Genomic DNA, 20,870 nt, shown 5'->3' with positions numbered 1-20,870 from the left:
TAGATAGATAGATACTTTATTAATCCCAAGGGGAAATTCACATAAATACATCTATATCTATAAATACAATCAATATTACTTCTGCTAATGACTTTTGCTACCTCAATTAATACTATTTATTTGTTAAAGTAACTTTGACCTCTCCTTGTTCACTGGATCTCTGCTCAACCTTATGAATTTGAAGGTGCAAAATCACTTTTATACATCATATACAAGTAACTGGAAGTTAAATGCTACCTATGCATTTCACATTCTGACTCTCTTATTGCAAGGTATGGAGTAAATGTTAACTTTAACTAATTTTTTACAAAGTGAAGGACATTTGATTTATTTCAGTTTGTTGTATTTTTATACATGTTTGCACATATTTAGAACATATTTAGAACCATAACACGGAAGCAATAAAGGGCAAAATCTTTCAATTTCTGCACAGGTAAGCATGCACCATTGGATAAACATACCAATATGTGTCATACCAATATACATTTACAAAAGTCTAATAATGGATTCATGTCCAGTTGAAAATGGAGGTTAAGAAAAGCAAAGCTCTTGTTGAAAGAAAAAAATAAACATCTGAGGATCTTACAGTCTTTTATAAGATAAGAGACCGACTATTATATACTGTAGCTGCCAAGTTGGCTGCCCTTGACCTCCAAATTATTCTACAATACTAATACATGTTTGCACTGATTGGTTGAGCTAAACTCAATAAACCAATCAGATTGTTGGATGCTAAAGTGTGCCCTGATATTTACTTAAAGTTACAGAACACAAACTGATGTGCTCTATTTAGACTTTTCTGCATTTATGCATTACACACAGTTAAATGAGTATTAAGCTATATGAAGCTTCCGTTGTGTTTTATGTATTAGGACTTTTGCTATTTTGGTTATTTATTATCATCACCTTTAAATTAAGTCTCTTGAGATGGTAATTTACTTCCCATATTTCAGGAACACAATCAAATGTTTACGCTCCCAGCATGCATTCCAAAAAGGTTTCCTTTTTAGCTGCATGTGTGAATGTGCAAATTCAACTGAAATCCAATAATATGAATCGTAAATTTGAGGCAGCAATGGACCAGAATAATAAGTGCGAAAGAACAGTGTGATTTATATACTGCACATGAGAGCACTCAGTATTTTTTGTCCCCACTTTTGATAATATTTGGCGTTCTATATTTAGTGCTTAAACAGAGATAGCTAATTCTGACCAGTGCTGCCTAGTATCTCAAATTATTATTTCACTTTTACCATGTGTACATCTTTGTTAGTTATTTCTTTTATGGATACAAAGTTTTATCTTCTCTAATGTCCAAGCAAACTACCCTCAAAGTGCACATTTCACTGCCTTATTATCCCCCCTGCAATGATTGCTGCTTTCTCATGGGCTCTCTTATAGTATAAACTGCCCAGCTTTCTGCTTTCTGAGTTTTCTGACCTATTTTATAATGTGTGCCTATAGTTGCAGAAAAGTAAAGTGAAAACGCATATAAATAGAGACTATTGTGATCTTGAAAGAATCCAGGTGGATTATAGGCACAAAATATGCCAAGGCAGTTATCAGGCCAAGTGCAGGACGACCCATTAAACAAGTAGCTGTGTTTGTTAATATTTATATTTCCTCAAAATATTTTTGCAAATTGATAACATTTTACTTTTGCTGGGCACTTTTCCATTTTCTACACACTTTCCTATTAATCTTTAAATTGTTCTTTTTAATTAGTCTGGAAGCTATTTTTGCATATTAACAAATGATAGAGTTGCTTCATAAATTGCAGCAGTAGCATATAATTGAAAATGCAAAATACTGTTCAAGATTGGACTTGTGATTCTCAATATCCAATACACCACCGGCACTATCCCACAGGTAATGCAACAAGGTCACATTTACAGACAGCACACCTACAGTGCCAAACAGCAACAGAGTAACTTTGTTTGTGTCCTGCGCCACCACCACCTACTCAAAGCTTCATGATGCTCAAACAATGATGGACGGATTAAAAGGCAGAAGTCTACATGACCATCATCATCAAGCCCTTCCGTGAGAACCCTAAATCCAAAGAGGACTGTTTCATTTATGTTAGGTAGAATGCCCAGAGGGGACTGGGCGGTCTCATGGTCTGGAATCCCTACAGATTTTATTTTTTCTCCAGCCGTCTGGAGTTTTTTTGTTTTTTCTGTCCCCCCTGGCCATTGAACCTTACTCTTATTCGATGTTAATGTTGATTTATTTTGTTTTATAATTGTGTCTTTCATTTTTCTATTCTTTAATATGTAAAGCACTTTGAGCTACTGTTTGTATGAAAATGTGCTATATAAATAAATGTTGTTGTTGTTGTCCGATTGCCCGGTAACATTTTTGAAGCCTAAATCTTCTATCACTGCACTGCTATGGGTTTGGTCACAATTGTTGCTCTAGTTAGAAAATAATTTACAGTAAATAATTTATATGGCAACCTTTAGTGTCCTGCCAGACAGGGATGAGTTGAGATAAATGTAGATTAGTGGGCTTTTTAACATTTGGAAATATAATAAAAGTACAAAATGAAACAATGTTTCACTTGTTTATACATGAAAAACATAATGCTAGCAGCAGTATTTAAAAACAGAAGAGCGGATATCCAAAAAGGAATCATCTACTTATTTTGTTTAATATATTTGGGCTTGCATTTGTGCATTTTTTTTTTAATTTAATCCTTTAAATTGTAGTGCACTTCACCTTGCTTTGACAATAATCGTACTAGTATAGCAGAAATTTGTGCATTAGAACCGCATGGACAAACTCAGAAATGTTGCTCCAGACAATAGGAACAATAAGAAATGTTCAATTAGGCAAATACAACTACGTTTTAGAGTGCAGGGCTAGTTAAGTAGATAGCACGTCTGTTGTGTCATATAGCCAGTCAAGAGCATGCTCCGAATTAATCAGGGCCAAATATCTTGATGTGTGTCATTTAGTGAACTTTATCTACTGAGTATATTATACTTCTTTCACTCTACCAATGTTGTAAAGTGTCTTTACTCTTGTCTGCCACAGAAATGTGTGGTCTGGTGAGATCAATTAACATCTGATAGATGTCGATGACTAGTCAGTTGAGAAATTATCAATAAACACTACTAAAATGCGTCCAGTTAATTAGAAATGGTTGAGATCTCAATAACAAAATCTGATTTATTCTGATTTTGGCATCCTAGGAACAAGGCAACCGGCAGCAAAACAAAATAGATAACGTTGCACCATTAGGCTGGGTGGTTTTTTGGCTTTGGAACCCCTGGAGGTTTATGTTGTCCAGCATATCACCAGCTGGAGGTTTTATTTTCCTCTTTTTCTTGGCCATCTGACAGTAGCTTTAGTCTTACTATTATAGCCAGTTGAAGTTTTGATAATTAGTTTAGTTGATAATAATTTAATTCATGATTAAGGACTCTACCATTTCTTTTACTTGTTTATCTGTATTGTGTAACTTTATAGACTATTATTGTTGCAACTTTTTTATATGCCTGCTTCAATGTAATTTTTTTCTTTAACTTCTTGTAAGGCACTTTCAGCTACATGATTTGTATAAAATGTGCTACTGTATATAAATAAATGTTGCTGTAAACAACACTCAGGCTATCACATGCCTCCATAATTTTGTGACGTGAATGCCATAACTTGTCTAATGTTGAGACATCCTAACAATTCTGCCTTAGCTCATTTTAGTTGTCTCTCAAAGAAGTATTAACTTCCCGACCTCACTTTGTTTTGCACACAAGTTTTGTCACATCCATTCCAAATACATTGCAGTTTGCTATTTCCAATTAAGAACTCATCTGAGTAAGTGTTCAATATCATGTATGTCATTTTGTGTATATTTAATGTTTTTATTACCATTCAAGGTCCTGTATTGCTTGTTTTGAGTACTACATGTTACATAAAAACATCAAGTATATGCCAGAGCTCATGGTGCACCCTGAGTTAATTGATGTTTGCAGCACAGAGCCCATTTTTGGTGTGGGCAAATGGGAGAGGTGTTCCTATTAGACAGTAAAACAGTAAAAAAACATTTAAAAAGTCAGCACCATATTAAAGAAATACACAGAGTGTCTGGACAGTGTCAAATGTCCTAAGCTTGGGTAATGTAAGACAGTTGATCATCATTATCACCTTTTCATTCTTTGTTGAGAGATGGATGCATCAATGAAGATGCATCCTTTTGCATTTTAAAATAACGCCCTATGGTCATCAATGCCAGTTATTTGAATTTGTTCCTGCAATAAAAGTTGCACTTAAATTTTTACCATTGTTTTTTTTTGATGTGCATCTTTGTAAAGTCCTCTCCAAGATTCCTTGGAAAATTACAAGTTGTGAACATAGAGATAGTTCTGCCATAGGAAGCAGACATCTTTGAGTCACTGGTTGATTGGATCACATTTCTTCAATACTGTATTTGCATGATGATAACCGTTTGAAGCAGCAACCATTTGAAAGCCAATGATGGATGAGCATCACACAAATAAAGTCTGTTGTGTCTATTCCAGCAGTAGCAACGAGCACCAATAGTAACAACATCAGAAAAAAAACAAAAGCCCCCTGCCCACACATTAATCTTGTTGACGTTATGTTATTTGTTTGTCATGGAATCGTCATAATGTCTCCACACTTCTCTGTTTTTAACTTTTGAAGAACATTATCATCTCCTGAGTTTCACTATGTATGTGTTAAGGTTGTAAGAAGATTGTAGGTGTGCAGATAAACTGCAGTCATGAGGGTGCTATACATGGTAAGGATGGGACTAGGCAGGGTCTTTGTAAACAGAGACAAAGCACACTGGTAGGAATGTAGAACATTGTATCATTTTGTGAAAGTGGACACTTCTAAGAAGCAATTTGTCCTTAAAGGTATGGATGTCACAGAATAGAAGGTGGTTTAACAGAACTCAATAGTTGGCAATGGTATGGCTATATAAAATGTGTTATGCCCCTGCTGCATTTAATAAAGGTCAGGGTGCCTTTGGTCTGGCCCTTTAAGTGAGGGCCGAGATGCAGTGTTACAGAAATTCAACAACAAATTCAAATTGTGTACATAGTACCATGAGATTTTTGCATGTTTTCCAAAGACTGGTGAGAGTACAAAACCAACGAAAGACAATGAATATAACCAACATATGATGTTCTGTAAGTATAAACATCAGGTACACTCACACTGTTGTGTGTACCATTACCTGTTGAGTGACCTTATGGCCTGAGAATAAAAAATGTCCCAGAATCTAGTAGAAGAAATATTAATGTTCCTGTACTGTTTGCTAGAATGTAGCCGGTGCATTCTAGCTGTGTTCTTTAATAATAGTACTGTTAAGGTCATCTTGAATAGTATTACCTTTAACAGCACTGTTATACCTTGCTGATGTAAGTTTTGTGTTGTCCTGGACAGAAGGGAGCTGTATAGATTTTTGCTCTTGAGTTGAGCAGTTGCCATTCCAGTATATTATGCAGTAAGTACAGATGAACTCCACAATGGTGCACACATATGGACACTCATAGCCTTTCCTTCTACTTCTTAGGAACTAAAGATGTTGGAGAGCCTTCTTGGTTATAACCGATATGTGTTGTGCCCATTTTATATCATCAATGAGGATAACCCCAATATATTTAGACTAGTTCACTCCCTCTTTAGTATCCCTGACAATAAAAATGAGATTATTTCCTGCCTCCTGGACCTTGTGGTAGGATAGCCCCAGGACTTAAAGAGGATTTACTTGACTCTAGAAGTGATTCTGGGGATATCCCTGGAAGTAACCACATATTGAGGTTTATGACCAGCTGCTAAGTTGCTAGTTGCACTTTGGGATGGGAGGACAGGTGTTGACAAGGAGGTAGGGAGGACAGAGGTGTGGTATAAGAGGTATGGAAAGTGTGTGTGTGTGAGAGAGAGAATTTTAGTGTGGGACACTAGTGGAGACTGAACCACCATTTGTAGTTTTCTGTTCTTTTTTATGAGTCCTTGTATTCATTTCTTGTGTGTGTGCTTTATTATTATTATTATTGTTGTTGTTGTTATAATAATAATAATAATAACAACAGTGGCTTAACTGGCATTATTGTGGATTGTTTGATACTATGAGAACATTTCCTTTTTTCCATAAAGTATAAATCTTGTAATTTAAAGACAAATCTACAGTTAATACGGAATTCAAATTGGGCTGTTGGCATAGATTTGCATCCTAAACTTTGTTCTGCTGTATGAGTTTACGTGGGATAATAAATTGATCTTTGCTTACGTTCTTATAAGACAACGTAATGTAGTCAATTAAAAGCCTGATTGTGTTGCAGAGTCCCAGTAGTGACTCTATGACACCTTGGTGTGTCCCACTGTCCTGCGCTGATCCAACCCAATTAAACTTGACAGCCCATAGATGTGAGCAGTGTGTGTCTGTTGCACTTTCTGAGTGAGGTTCACCTGTGGAATTCCTGATGTTTTGTCAACATGCAGTGGAATTTGCATGTTAATGTATCTTTCACCTTTCGACACGGTGCACTTTTAATTAGCAATTAAAATATGCAAATGGAAAGATAGTATGGTTACATATAATTCAACTAACTGGATTCATTGGAAAGATTTGTTTGATTGAAAGGGAAACCCAACTGTTTCATTGACAGCTTTTAGCTGGAGAAGAACAGACTGCTTTATTTATGTATTAATTGCAGATATAATGGACACAAAGTGGTCTTTGTAACTCTAAAAATGGTTTCAGGGCCCACCTGGCCCAAGGTTCCTCTTTTAATGAAGCACTGTCACAGACCCTGCTGCATTATGGAGCTGCTCGATGTTACAACTGCCATTTCTCCAGCCAAACTTATGTTCGGCTGTGAGCTGGAAGTACATTTCAAGTCAGTTGAATAAACAGTGCAAAAATAACAAGCAAACTCTCAGCACGAGTTTAAGAGGAGGTGGAGAACACGGATTCCCTATTTCATGGTGATGGACTGAGTCAAGGTCCGCTGCCCATGCCGATCTGACAAACTTCACTCCTTCTGGTCAGCACCCTTTCAGATCAGAATCCAGCACGGACCTGCAACCTTTTAGATAGCAGATGGGTCTCGGTGGCACTCCAGCAGGCTACGCAAGGTGATATCCTCTTCAGGGTCTGACATCATCGTCAAAAAGAACTCTTGTCCATAGGACACAGCTTGGATGTTCCACACTCCTTTTCTTCTTCCCTAGAACACCAATCCTAAGCCCTTTTACCAGCATTAGGCCCCAAATATCTTGAGCAGCAAGACTGCGCTTGCAGCCTTCCCACTTTTAAGACTTTTTGACCTCTTTTAACACATAATTCAACAGGTGGGTGGGGGGAGAAATGTTGTATGTGATTGTTAAATGATGCTTTTGTCAATTATTTTACGTTCAGTTATTGATTATTATGGTCTGCGTCTTTTGTGACATGTGAGTATCGAACACAGTACATGTTGTTAGTTGTATAATGTTAGTGAACAAACACCATTAGAAACATACTTCTAAGTGTGTCTTTGCTTCATCCTTAAGAACACTACAATGAGCTTAGAAGAAGTGCCTGATTTGTAACATTTTGAATAAGAGTACCCATCTATATTCTTCTTTTTTATTTCTTATTTATTGCACACACTTTCCAGAGTGTATTTTTACATTATCATTGTAAAAGTACACCTAAAACTTTCATCCAAGCTCAGCTTGCTAATTGGCTGTCTTTTTTCCAGCTATCTATGGCAGTGCAGACATAGCGCAAAGTGGGTAGTGGGTAGTGGGTAGAGACAAAAGTACATTTCTTGAAGATGCATTTACAGATGTCAGGTCACCAAGTGCACAATCTGAATTGTTTTATATTTGGATGTGTATACAGAAGTTAGGAATAACATTGTTGCCCACACCCAGCACTGTGCTCATTCAACATCTTGGGGTTGCAGGCTGACTTCTTAACTGTAGAGTTGCTATGAATTGAGTTACCAATTAAAATTGTAGAAGGTGGTGAGAAAAAGCTGTTGCTGTGCTGAAGTTGTTAGAAGAAAATGTTCACATGAAGGACATCTGGCAATTATGGCAGTTTGTAATGGTACACAGCTGATTCTCAACTGATAGTGCAACATGAGTGAGGAGTGACAGTAATTAACACAACATCCTGGAATTTAAGCTAAGTAAGTATTTACTGGGCTCATCCTGTTCACAGGTACAGTATATTGAAACTTTTATCAAGAAGAAGAATATTAATCACATAACAAAACACTGCAGGAATGATTCTGCATAATTAGACCTGCCTTATAGTGATAGTGTATGTTTCATAAAACAATAGATACAGGTAGAGCATTGTCATCACACGGCCAAAGAATGTTTGGGATTTCCTTCCTAGAATTCATAATCTTTTGCAGAAAAATCAGGATAAATATTTTGTTTGTCATATCCCTTGTGGAAAACAATGGTGGAGTGAATAACATCGACATATATTTTGACTATAATCTCAATAAACATTTGTTTAATGTCCTTAAGAAACATTCTGTGTACTGGCAGCATGTACACATATGTGATCTGTTCCTGATTGAACCAAAATTTCATCCTGTTAATTTCAACTCTCTGTTTTCTCCACAGCCTGTTGACTTTGAAATGAATAGAGCCTTCATGCTAACAGTGATCGTCTCAAACCAGGCTCAGCTGGCCAATGGCATCCAATCCTCTTTCCAGTCAACAGCAGGCGTCACCATTTCAGTGATGGATTCCAATGAAGCTCCACAATTTCCTACAAACCCCAGGCTGATCCGTTTTGAAGAAGGTGTACCTGCAGGAACAGCTCTGACCACTTTCTCTGCTGCAGATCCTGACCGATTCATGCCGCAGACAATCAGGTAAACATTCTTTCTTTCTGGCACTAAATTGGATTAACACTAAAACTTCATCAAGTTCCCACTTTTTTAGGCCCATCTGCCCTTCCCATGTTCAAAATTCAACAGCTCAATGAGTAACGGCAAGATACTTTATATGTTGACAGAGCTATTTAAAGCACGTAGTTGTGTAGCAATGGATCCTGTCATGGTGCATATTGGGGGGTTTTAAGATTTTGAACACAGGCAAAGTAATAGTTGTTATCATGATTGTATCAGGAACAATACTTCCATTGGGGTTTTAATGCACAAAAATGTCACTGATGTAACAATGTTACAGATGCATTGATAATCAGCAACCAGTCAAAGTCAAGAAATAAGAAGACTGTCTGTAAAAGGAATTTAGAGAGCCTAACTCGACTTGTGCCAATATAGCTGTTTTAACAGCTCAATACAACAGTGGAATCAAGAATGGACTTTCAGAATGAGCAACTTGTACCTTCTCACTGTACGGTATATGAAGGCTCGGGAAACTTCCACTATATCAGTAAAAATCCAGAGGATAAACTGAAAGAGAGAGGTTAGGAGCACACACTGATACAGCGCACTGCTGCACCCTCCACATGACAAAACCAATTTAGGATCACAGATTAGGAGAAATGAAAAAAACTTTGCCTTTGCCTTCCTGCTTGTTCACCTTCTTGGGTAGACTTGGATATTGCAAAAGCTCTATGTATAGGCAAATTAGGGCTGCTCCGTGTTCAGAAATATAGTTTCATGGTATGGGTTGTGTGTTTATGCAATTAATTAATAATCTCTTAGGGGAGGCACAGGCTGTGTGGACGTTGGTTATGAAAAGGTGCGTCTATTCACAGCTGCAGTGCGCCCCTCTTCAAATTGTTAGGATTTGGTTTCTATTGCTGTTTTTTTTCCATCATTTTCAATGATCTAACACTCACTTGATTTGAATGAATTTGAATCTGCTATTAATTTTTGGATTTTTCCATTCACTATGTTATATCATATTTTGGACCATTCTGTCCGCCATTTTGTATTTTCATAATCGCTGCCATTTTTGCCTCCCATCACTAGGGCAGCATCAGATGTTGTTAGGGATGTGTCGTTGTAGATCATGACCTTCAGATAATAACACAATGGATTGAAAGGTGTCCAAGATATCACATCCTCATCTGAGTTGTGGATTTAAAAACCCTTTTCAAACCCATCTTTTCAAAGAACTTCTATATTCTAAACATGCTTTTGAATTATGACATTTGGCTCTTGAATTTCTTGACCTTGATTTTTGTCTCTTGGCTTACAATTGGCACTCCTGTTACAGATCTCCTGGTTTTGACTCTTTTCTATTTCAATTAAATCTGCTGTTTCTCTCTCAAAACTCAAATTTTGAGCAGAATAATGCACTGCGTGAAGAGGCTTGAAAAGTTCTGGTCATGACTGTTGCTACAGTTCAATGTAGCGGCTTCCCCAGCCATCAACTCTCAGTCCAACTGAGTGTTTTCAGGATGTGATTGATTGAACTGTTTGGATTAGAAATACACCACTAGGCAATCAGTGATGGTTGTAAGATATGTTATAGGTAATACGGACCAGAGTGATACACTCTTAACACTTCTATGATGAGGTATGTCTGTTCTGTGAGTAGCTTACTACAATATGGGTATTCTTCTAAAAGTTGTCAGACGGTGTATTTCCTTTCAGATTGTTGAAATATTAAAAAAACTGCCTTAGTGTCCTAAACAATAGCAGCAACAGTCACTTAAATGAATTATGATTTACATTTGATAAAGGTCCTTATTATAATTGTATATTTCCTGATGCATTTATCCAATGAAACTTTCACAATTAGGACATCATAATATTGAGTACATACATTTTTATAGAAGTGGCACAAGTAGATTAAGCGACTTGTGATTCAGAGATAGAAACTGAACCCACGTAAGTGTGGTTTAAGGTTTAGCCACTATAATACAGTCCCTGCACCTTTTTATTGGGACAGCACATGTTAGCAATTCCATGATATTCAGCAGTTAAATGCCAGTTGACAAGTGAAGTGAAAACAACCAAAAGAACTTAGAAATTGTTGTGGATGATGTAGCAGCTAAGTGGCTGTGGCATGCAGGACGGTTATATAGGACTCTGAGGTAACTGCAGGTTGACTTAATGCAGTACCTTAGAGTTCTAATTGACATAGGTTATGGTAAGGGAGCAAAAGGCAGCACAGACAAAAGCAAGGAAGCAAGACCAATTACAAAAAAGAAACCATTATAAAAGAAAAAACTGAAATCCTAACATTCCAAAGTCTTTGAACTGGCTACCTGTTTTGAATAAAAGCTCACAGGTAAAATATATAGGTATGCTGTCCTTCATAGGAGAATTTCCAAAACAGCAAAAAGTGAGTTTAACTGTATATGTAGCTGAAGATGTCCATTCTCCCATAGATTAAACTGTACCCTGTAAATATTGTTAATAAGAAGAAAATTAACTGTTGGCCTTGACAAATTATTGTGGATTGAAATAGGCTGTGGTATCACAATAAAACCAGATTCTATTTTCGTTTTATAATTTATGGTAAACTCAGTTGGACTTCACAAAATTCCTCTCCTTAAAGGCTGATTGTGATTTTCTGTGCATTGTATAACCACCTAAGTAATGAAAGCAAGACTGTTACTATTTTCATCCTTTACTGTAAAGCAGCAGTCTGTATACTGTCTGTTATTTGTGTTTTACTTTAATTTACAGCCAATATTTCTGTAAGCATAGTAATATACAAGCTGCAATGAATATAAATCTAAACAGAACATACAGGGCTGCCAGGTCTTGATTCATTGTTTTTCAGAATGCTTGTCTTACTGGACTCATACATAAAAGGTTTCAAGGTTAGAGGGAAGTTCTGCAGTCATAAAGACACACTTAACATCTGTCAGATCTATGTCCTGGGATTAGCCCAACTGCCCCCTGACCACTCCGTTAAAGTGAGCAAAGCAAAGCAAAAAATGCCAAGGTGTATGTGATGACTTTTAGAGAGCAAGAAAGAAACTACAAAATAAAAGGAAACAACCTAGAAAAGAATGTAGTCTTAGCCCAGATGCTACATTGCTCCACAAAATTAACCTCCACAAATTGAGCTCTATTCTTTTGTTGCTATAAAATTGTTCTTTCACAGTTGCTCCTCCAGACTATATATTTTAGTCGATATTTCAGAGGCTCTGCACTTCGTTTCCTCAATGACTCATGGTAAGACTTGTTCCCTCACAAGCACTGCCCTACAATTAATTTCCTGCTGTTGTTTCATTAAAAAACTCTCTAGTACAATTACTGTTACATAGCCGAGCTGCCGTAAAATCACCAGCATGCTTGCTTTCTATGGTTGCTCTTCTATTAAGTCTCTATATAATCATTTGTTTCCACCTTTAAATCTAAAGCACAATTACTCTCTCCCACAAAGCTTCTTAATGTTGTTGCTTCATGAAACGTTGCTTTTTTCTCTACATGTGCTACTTTGGAGTTACAATAGCTGTATGCATGTTTCCTACGTACTCTTCCACAAAAGTTATTTTGCAGATACTTCTTGGAGGTAGTCTTTTCTAAGGACCTCTACCATCCAAGTCACTTTTCTCCCTTCTCTCCTCTAACAAATGATGTAGGACCATTAGCACTTAGCCCCCTAACTTCAGGGACAGGGTTTGCCCTCAGGTTATAAGGCTGTTCAGAAGCAAGTCATTTACATCATAGTCATGTTAATTATGATTATGAGTGGACTTGTTTATGTGTTTTTTTCTTAGCATATACCACCTGATGTTATACCGTATTTAATGCTTTGTGTTGTATTCATTGACTGCCGTAGGACTTATTTATTCTCTGATCTGTCATACTGCTGTCAGAAGTCTATAAGAGATGTACAAGTAAGAATCTCATGACAATAAACTTGACCTTCCTGTGCACTTTGTCACTCACAAAGTATCCTTCAGAAAGTTTCCTGAATATTAAATCTCACACAGTATTACACATTTTAAACTGCTTATGTACTCTTTCATCTGTTCTATGACAAAAAAAACTTACTACTCTACTCACTGACAAAACGTCATCTACATTGACTGCTTCACTGTACTATAACTTGATAATATTTAATCTAGTGTTGGGATCCAAGTAGCATTGGTCAGAAGGCACTGACTAACTTTGGATATGGTGCTATTGTGTCCTGAGATGGAAAAGGTTATGTCTAAAGTGGACAAACCACCAGGAAGTAAAAAGATTAAGGACAAAGCAAATGGATTGTCATTAAACAGGCACGGTCAAAACCAAGAAATGTGCGACAGCCGACCTGTTGCTAAAAATGCAGCTATAAGAAGAAGTCACTAAATAGCACCACAGGAAAAACACAAATAATAATAGTCATAAATATAAAAATTAAATTAAATATGCTATAAATTACAAAATCATAACATCTGCTGTGGGCTAGCTCCCTGCCCAGGGTTTGTTTTCTGCCTTGTGCCCTTTGTTGGCTGGGATTGGCTCCAGCAGACCCCCATGACCCTGTAGTTAGGATATAGTGGGCTGGATAATGGATGGATGGAAATCATAATATTTAGAAATGCTCAAATCATAACAGGCAATAACTAATCACAAATGCAGGCTTAAACTTGACTAATTCAGATTCTCTATTAAACCTAATTTGCACCTTGTTGAGGATGTGGCTAAAAAAGGAGAAAACAAATATAGATGGAGGAAGAGCATGCAAACTCGGCATACTTAGCCTGAGTTTGTGTGGCATTTGTATTAAATCCTTGTTTTTGACATTCATAATTTAATCACTTTGTTTTTGGACCTTGTACATGTTTATTTCAGCTAATTTATCTATTTTGTGTTGCTTTGGTAGTGACATTTCCTTGTTTTTATTAGTAGGTTGATGTCATTTTGTGGCATTACATGGCCATGGGCATGTTGTTTGCCTTTCTTGAGCCCGTAATCTTTAAAAACGTCACAAGTCATTGAGTTCATTGGGTTCTTCCCAATTCAGATGGCGGTACACAGTGGCTTGTGATCTGAGCATTAGATCCTTACTAAAAACAAACATCAGGTTGGTGATAGTTAGGGGAAGACAATACAAGATAATGATATGACTTGAAATCTTCTTTTTTCAAATTTTGATTCTAGTTTCATGCCCTTGTCCTATCTATTTTGTTTTAGTTTGACTTTTCTCATTTTTGTGCTATTTGTTTTGTAACCCTAGTACACTTATGCCTTGCCCTTCATGGTGCTCTCATCATTCTTAGAGTGCCAGTTTCTCACAGGTATTCGGTACAGCAACAAACCTTTTCTTAATAACTCTGTAAATCTTTTTCATAAATCCACACTCCTACCTCCATATATCTTTTCAAATAATCTAATATTTTTAAAGAATTAAGCTACACACATTATACAATACAATATAACATATTTCTTGTATAGCACTCTTCACTGAGTGCAGACAGAAAACTCTGTGAACAATTCTCATTTAAAATCCAAGTACAGATTGTACTAATTACTACATACAGAACTGGTACACATATAAATAAAGATTTGTTCAAACATACAGAGCACAAGGCAGAAACTGATTAAACATAAGTGGAAACCAACAGTATCTGCCCATTAATTAATTAATGAATTATAGCCAGCTGGCAACGGAGGAAATGAACATTTTAAAAAAGAAAGTCAAAAACAAAGTCACACTCCCAGAGACTCTGGCTAACTGGCATCCTACCCACTCCAGGGTTTTCTGCAGTGGAGTCCATTCTGGCCTTCCAATGTGATGAAGGACCCCTTCCATCCAATACTTCCAACACTCATTTTTCCAAGATGACTTTTCCATGAACATTATTTTTTGTTTTCTTCTCTGGTCCAAAGACATATGGGTTAGGTGGATTGGTGATGCTCAGTTGGCCCTGTTGTATGTGTGAGTGTGTTTGTTTGTGTTCACCCAGTGATGGACTGGCGCCACATAAAGGGATTGTTTCTGCCTTGTACTCAGTGCTTGCTGGGATAAGCTCTAGCTGTCCCGCCAGATTCTCTGAATAAGTGGGTTTAGAAAATGTATGGATGGATAGATGGGCATTATGCTTCATATTTTTCACTCACTTAATCAATATCGAGCCCACTTAATACAGTTCAGAGTTATGGTGCCTAGACTTGATGACAGTCCATTGTCAGACACAATTACGCACACTAAGTCAAACTTACCTAATATGTATTTCTTTTGGACGTGGGTGTACAAAACCAGAGTACCAAAAGAAAAACCCATGCATACAAAATAAGAGAATGAATATTTCACATGGATAGCGACTAGGCCAGGATTATCCTGAAGAGAATTATTGTGCTAATTTGACAGTTGATTCTATTCAGTTTTAGGGTTTTAGACCTAACTGTAGAATTAATTATGGCCACCTTCAGTTTGGTCCAGGACTCCTGTTTCACGATTTCCAAATCATTTAAAACAGGTGTGTTATGGAGATTAACAAAGTTATCTTATTCATTTTCTAAAATGCTACACTATATAGGCCTGCCATCATTTACTACATTGTACAAGAACAAAATGTGTATACAAGTGTATGATAGCTGATCATGAAAGAGAATGGCGCCTCATCGAGGATTGGTTTCTGCCTTGAATCCAGTGCAGCCAGTATAGGTACTGGTCCTCCATCTCCCTGAACTGGTTTAAATACATTTGAGAACATTATGTTATAATGGTAAAGAATGATTTTAACTGATATTTAACTGAGGTCTTAATGTGTGCTTAATATTTAATACAGTGCTCTGAGCCTGCACTCAGTGAAGAGTGCTATACAAAAATACACTGAATTGAAAACCAGTAAACAGAAGTTTATAGAGGGCTTGAATCATTCACGGGTTTGCCGAAAGCCTTAAAGAGCCAAGCTGGTATTCTGAAACAGAGAACGGAGAAAGGAAGAACCAAAAGAAGTGATGCCGTGTAGAGCACTGACATGCCTTTAACACATAACAGGTTTCTATTTGGAATGATTTTTATTTTTGTGTCTAACCAATAGCCCCGATTCCAGCAGCGTTTGAGTAAACGCAGCTTGTAGTTCTTGTAGTGCCGAGGTTATTATTTACTGTATTGTTTCTACCTTGGAGAGTAATCACAGAAGTGTTAGAACATCTCTGCCAGTTTAGAGTTTACAATCTTACACATGTATTTTCCACACTGCGAACTGTAACTGCTTACATGAGAATTCCTGTGTCTTGTGCACACTTTGAAAGACCATAAAAAGGTCAAAAACCTAAACGTGATTTCAGTCAGAGGAATTATCTTTTGATTTGCACTACACGGGTCTGTTTAGCCATCAAGTGTTTGAGCACGAGAGCATCAGGAGGGTTGTTTTAAGCTGAGCAAATGCATCAATATTTTGAGTTCTCAATACAAAAAAGACTGAGAGAAAGGAGGAGGACTAATGGGAAAAGGATATAAAAAAGAGCCTTCTGTGTGTCATTGTCATATTAGTGATAGAGAATAAACTCACAGATGACGCATCATTCATGTTCATTGTCAAATCTGTTGTTGTTGGCATCTGTTTAGTTGTTAAAATAAAATGAGTAGAAATTCAAGATCACATTTTGTGGTCCAGGGCTCTTTTAAACTATCATTTTAAAACAGCTGAACAATGCATTTGTATAGCAAATATGTCCAAATGCATTGGTGTGTAATGAGGATGCAAAGATATGCTTAATTAAAAGATGTGTTCAAGGCAGCAGAGGGACTGAAAAAAATCATTTCTGATTTGGCTATGCGGGTGCCAGTTGCTACATTTTAATACTTTACTATTTGTTTAAATGTACCACTCAAATGAAGAAGTGTGAGCACATTCTAAAGTTTATCTAGCTCAAGAATAGGAAGAAGGCTATGAAATTAAGTATGCAGTCTGAAAATATTAACCTTCTGCTGAAACACTTCAAAAATAACTGAATAACTCATGAATTGCTCCGGTCTTTGGGTATCCGACAGTGCATGTAGAATTTCATGGCCATGGGCATGTTGTTTTCCTTTCTTGAGCCCGTAATCTTTAAAAACGTCACAAGTCATTGAGTTCATTGGGTTCTTCCCAATTCAGATGGCGGTACACAGTGGCTTGTGATCTGAGCATTAGATCCTTACTAAAAACAAACATCAGGGTGGTGATAGTTAGGGGAAGACAATACAAGATAATGATATGACTTGAAATCTTCTTTTTTCAAATTTTGATTCTAGTTTCATGCCCTTGTCCTATCTATTTTGTTTTAGTTTGACTTTTCTCATTTTTGTGCTATTTGTTTTGTAACCAAAGTACACTTATGCCTTGCCTTTCATGGTGCTCTCATCATTCTTAGAGTGCCAGATATATTAATTAAAAGGCAGCAGAGGGACTAAAAAAAATCATTTCTGATTTGGCTATGCGGGTGCCAGTTGCTACAATTTAATTCTTTACTATTTGTTTAAATGTACCACTCAAATGAAGAAGTGTGAGCACATTCTAAAGCTTATCCAGCTCAAGAAAAGGAAGAAGGCTATGAAATTAAGTATGCGGTCTGAAAATATTAACCTTCTGCTGAAACACTTCAAAAATAACTGAATTACTCATAGATCACTTAAAGTGTCTTAGACACGCATCTTGTATTTATTGAATTTCAATATGGAACTCCGTTTTCGAATAGCAGACGTAGTAGTTGCACAATGAACAAACATAACTGGATTGTTAAAGAACAAAATGAAAATGTAAATAAGCTAGAAATGAGGGAGAAATAACCTGACTTCACTGAACAAGTTCAAACTTATTGTCACATGAACAGGTTATATTACTGATCAGCATGAAATCTATCAAAAAAGAGACTCAGTGATGGTGGGTTCAGAAAAAGAATGGATAAGAAATTATTAGTATTATTAGGATTGAAGCTGAGTTTGATACTTAAAAGTGCCTTTTCCAAAAATAATTTTGAAGTCTAATAAGGAACAAAGAACTGATTCATTAAATGCTGGTAGTTCAGCTCATTAGAAATATGTTGTGAAAAAATATGAAGATGACATAGAAGTGATCTTTAACTGCGTAAGGATAGTAATTAAACAGCTAACAAAATAAAGTCAATAAAAGGGGATAGAAAAATGAGACAATGCAGTCAAAGATCAGAAATGGCAAGTAATAAGTAAGGATTAACTACAAGGATAATACATGAAATTCTGGAAGTTAAACAATAATGTAATTAATATTATTTTTAACTTTAAGAGATGTCTGGAAAAGCCAAATATGTCACCCTTCACTTCTTCAAACTGCACAATCACCACAGAAAATGTGAAGCATTGGTGTATACACTGTTGTCTCATGGATGTCAGCTCAAATCTAAAAAAATAAATAAATAAATAAATAAATAAGATGAACACTTGAAGCTGGAGATCAAAAAGTGGTTGACTTAAAACTTGTTCTCCATTACATTAGGTTTAAAGGAAAATTTGTTGGCAGACATTTTCCACTACAGAAGAAGATAAAAAAGAGACAATGTCATTGTTTTGAGTTGTCTTTGTTCATATACCTGTGTTTTTATTTATAGGAATCATTCGTGCAATGCTGGTACGAGGTCCTTTAGTTGTCTTTCGTGCTTTTTGTGTGTGTGTGTTGTTCCAATTGTGACGTCACCATGATACCATTTTGGGTTTTCTTGACACAGGCTCAGCCATTTTTTACCACTGCTTTGGCCCTGCTGGTCACAAGACACAATTATGCAACCTTTTGATATCATTTTCTTGGTGCTCTATTCACAAGCTTCTACTTTTAAACAAAACTTCCTTACAAATACTAATCACATTTTCTACAATAAATTCAAGTTACTGTTTCAACTTTTCTCAAACTTTTTGAGATTTCATTCCTGATTTTGTATTTTTGGTTTGTCATTTAGTTTGTTTCTCTGGTATTCTGACCTCTGCCATGAATTTTGCTATGTACTTTTTTCATAACGTACCTCCTTGCTTTTCTTGTTTAGTCATTTGGTTTGTGGGCTCTTTTTTCAGGATGGAAGAACACAAGAACACTCTACACCCTGGGTAGGCTACTAAAGTAAACTGAAGCCACAGTCATGTTTGTGCTCTGTAACATGGCGTGTTATCCTGATGGAAGTATTCATTTGAGCAAGGCTCGACTGTGCTTATAAAGGGGGCACACGGCCAGTAACAATACTTAGATGAACCGTGATATTCTAATGACATCCATTTGGTATTAACCCTACCCTAAACCTATCCCAAATATTAAACAAAGCCACATTTGTATTAAAACACAAGGTAATGTAATGACTTTTAAATAATTAATACAAACTAAATAATACACTAGAAACTTTAAAACAATTTAACAAACAATAGACAATGCAACAAAGACCTAACCAAAATTTTATTATAATGCATTGTGGCAGTAGGGTGCTCCCTTGAACCCTCAGGGATGACTCCAAACACCAGGTAAAAGTCCAAGACTTTTTATTATTATTCCTCAGAGTGCACAAAGGACCTTCCACACTACTCATATATCAATAAAGTACTCTATTCACAAAACACTTAACCACTCCTCCTCGCCCAGACACTTTGCTCCTCTCCCACCCAGCACAGCTCAGCGTCTGGACTGAGCCACAGTCCTTTTATAGCCCCTGACCCGGAGGTGTTCCTGTCCCATCAGTCCACAGTTCCTTATTCCTTCTGGATCAGGGCAATCAGTCCTTTTCTTCAACCCGGGAGCACGTCGTTCCTTCCCGTCACATGACCGTGACGTACTCCCGGGTCATATGGCACAAAAGAGCCCATAAGCCCCCCCACAGCGACTCCTGGTGGCCCCCAAGGTATCCAGCAGGGCTGTGAATAAAACACTACAAAGTCCATAAGGCCCTGCTGGACCTCGGGGCACGATCCTGCTGTCGGGAGAGCTCCTCCTGGCGGCCTGGGGGTGAAGACCGGCATGGGAAGCCGGCTGTCCTCCACAGCATCAAATTATAACAATAAAAATAATAAAGAAATGTTCAGGAGAGATAAGGGTTTTTAGAAACAATTCTCAAGGAAATGAATATGTCAAAATAACAAATGAATTTTAAAAAAGAAACAAAATAATATGAAAATTTGTCCAGGACAAAGCCCCAACCACAACCTGAAAGTATTAAATACAAGCAAAAAAGACACCGTTCAAGCAACAGCATACAATCTCTAAAGTGGACCAAGATATACTCTAACGAAAGAGAGAAACAAAAACAGCTAAGTGAGAATGTATTAACAAAATAATAGTACATAAAAGAAAAGAAAAAGAGGAGAAAGAGAAGAAAAGGGCGAAAAGCTAAGTGAAGTAAAAGTATGGTGGAGAGTTCAATCAGTCATATGTGACTAGGAAGGAGAAGCTTCTAGTAGCTTACTTCTTCATAGGCAAACAAAACCTAACCCCTTATCATTACAGTACTACTATCAGCCTGTATGTTTATACAAAGATGGACAGATTTATGAAGCTGCACTATTGGTGGGGTCTTTTACTGCTAAGCCCATCTTTTTCAAGGTTTAATATGTTGTATGCTTCTGCACACATTTGTAGTAAAGAGCTGTTATTTTTTTTTATTATTATTAATTTTATTACAATCCATACAAATCAATCAAGTTTTTACAAAAAGAAAAATTGAGTTAAAAACAAATCGATCCCCACCCCTGAGAGAGAGAGCAAGCCAAACGATGTGGAATTTAAGACCTGTAAACATACCTAAATTAATAAATTCTCTGTGCTTCATGAACTTATTTTAAAATATCACTGATTAGATCCTGCCATGTTTTGAAAAAAGTCTGTACGGATCCTTTAACTGAGTATTTGATTTTTTCCAATTTCAAATAATATAACACATCGGTTTCCCACTGACTTAAAAGAGGAGAGTTTGGGTTCTTTAAGTTTATCAGAATGAGTCTGCGTGCCAAATGTGTGAATGCAATCACAATTTGTTTGTCTTTCTCCACCTTAAACCCATCTGGAAGAACCCCAAACACAAAGA

The 20,870-nt window shown here is 36.7% G+C and overlaps 1 protein-coding gene across 1 annotated transcript in view; it reads left to right on the top strand.

Annotated features, from left to right (window-relative positions):
• cdh4 (cadherin 4, type 1, R-cadherin (retinal)) overlaps positions 1 to 20,870 on the top strand; it is a 1,132,965-nt gene that overhangs the window by 1,068,983 nt on the left and 43,112 nt on the right. Inside the window, exon 11 of the mRNA XM_039735522.1 lies at positions 8,602 to 8,855. Coding sequence (XP_039591456.1) covers positions 8,602 to 8,855 — 254 coding nt within the window. The remainder of the gene's footprint in view (positions 1 to 8,601; positions 8,856 to 20,870) is intronic.

Source organism: Polypterus senegalus, chromosome 14 (genome assembly GCF_016835505.1).
Source record: "Polypterus senegalus isolate Bchr_013 chromosome 14, ASM1683550v1, whole genome shotgun sequence".
Taxonomy (NCBI): domain Eukaryota; kingdom Metazoa; phylum Chordata; class Cladistia; order Polypteriformes; family Polypteridae; genus Polypterus; species Polypterus senegalus.
This window is presented reverse-complemented; position numbering and strand designations above follow the sequence as displayed.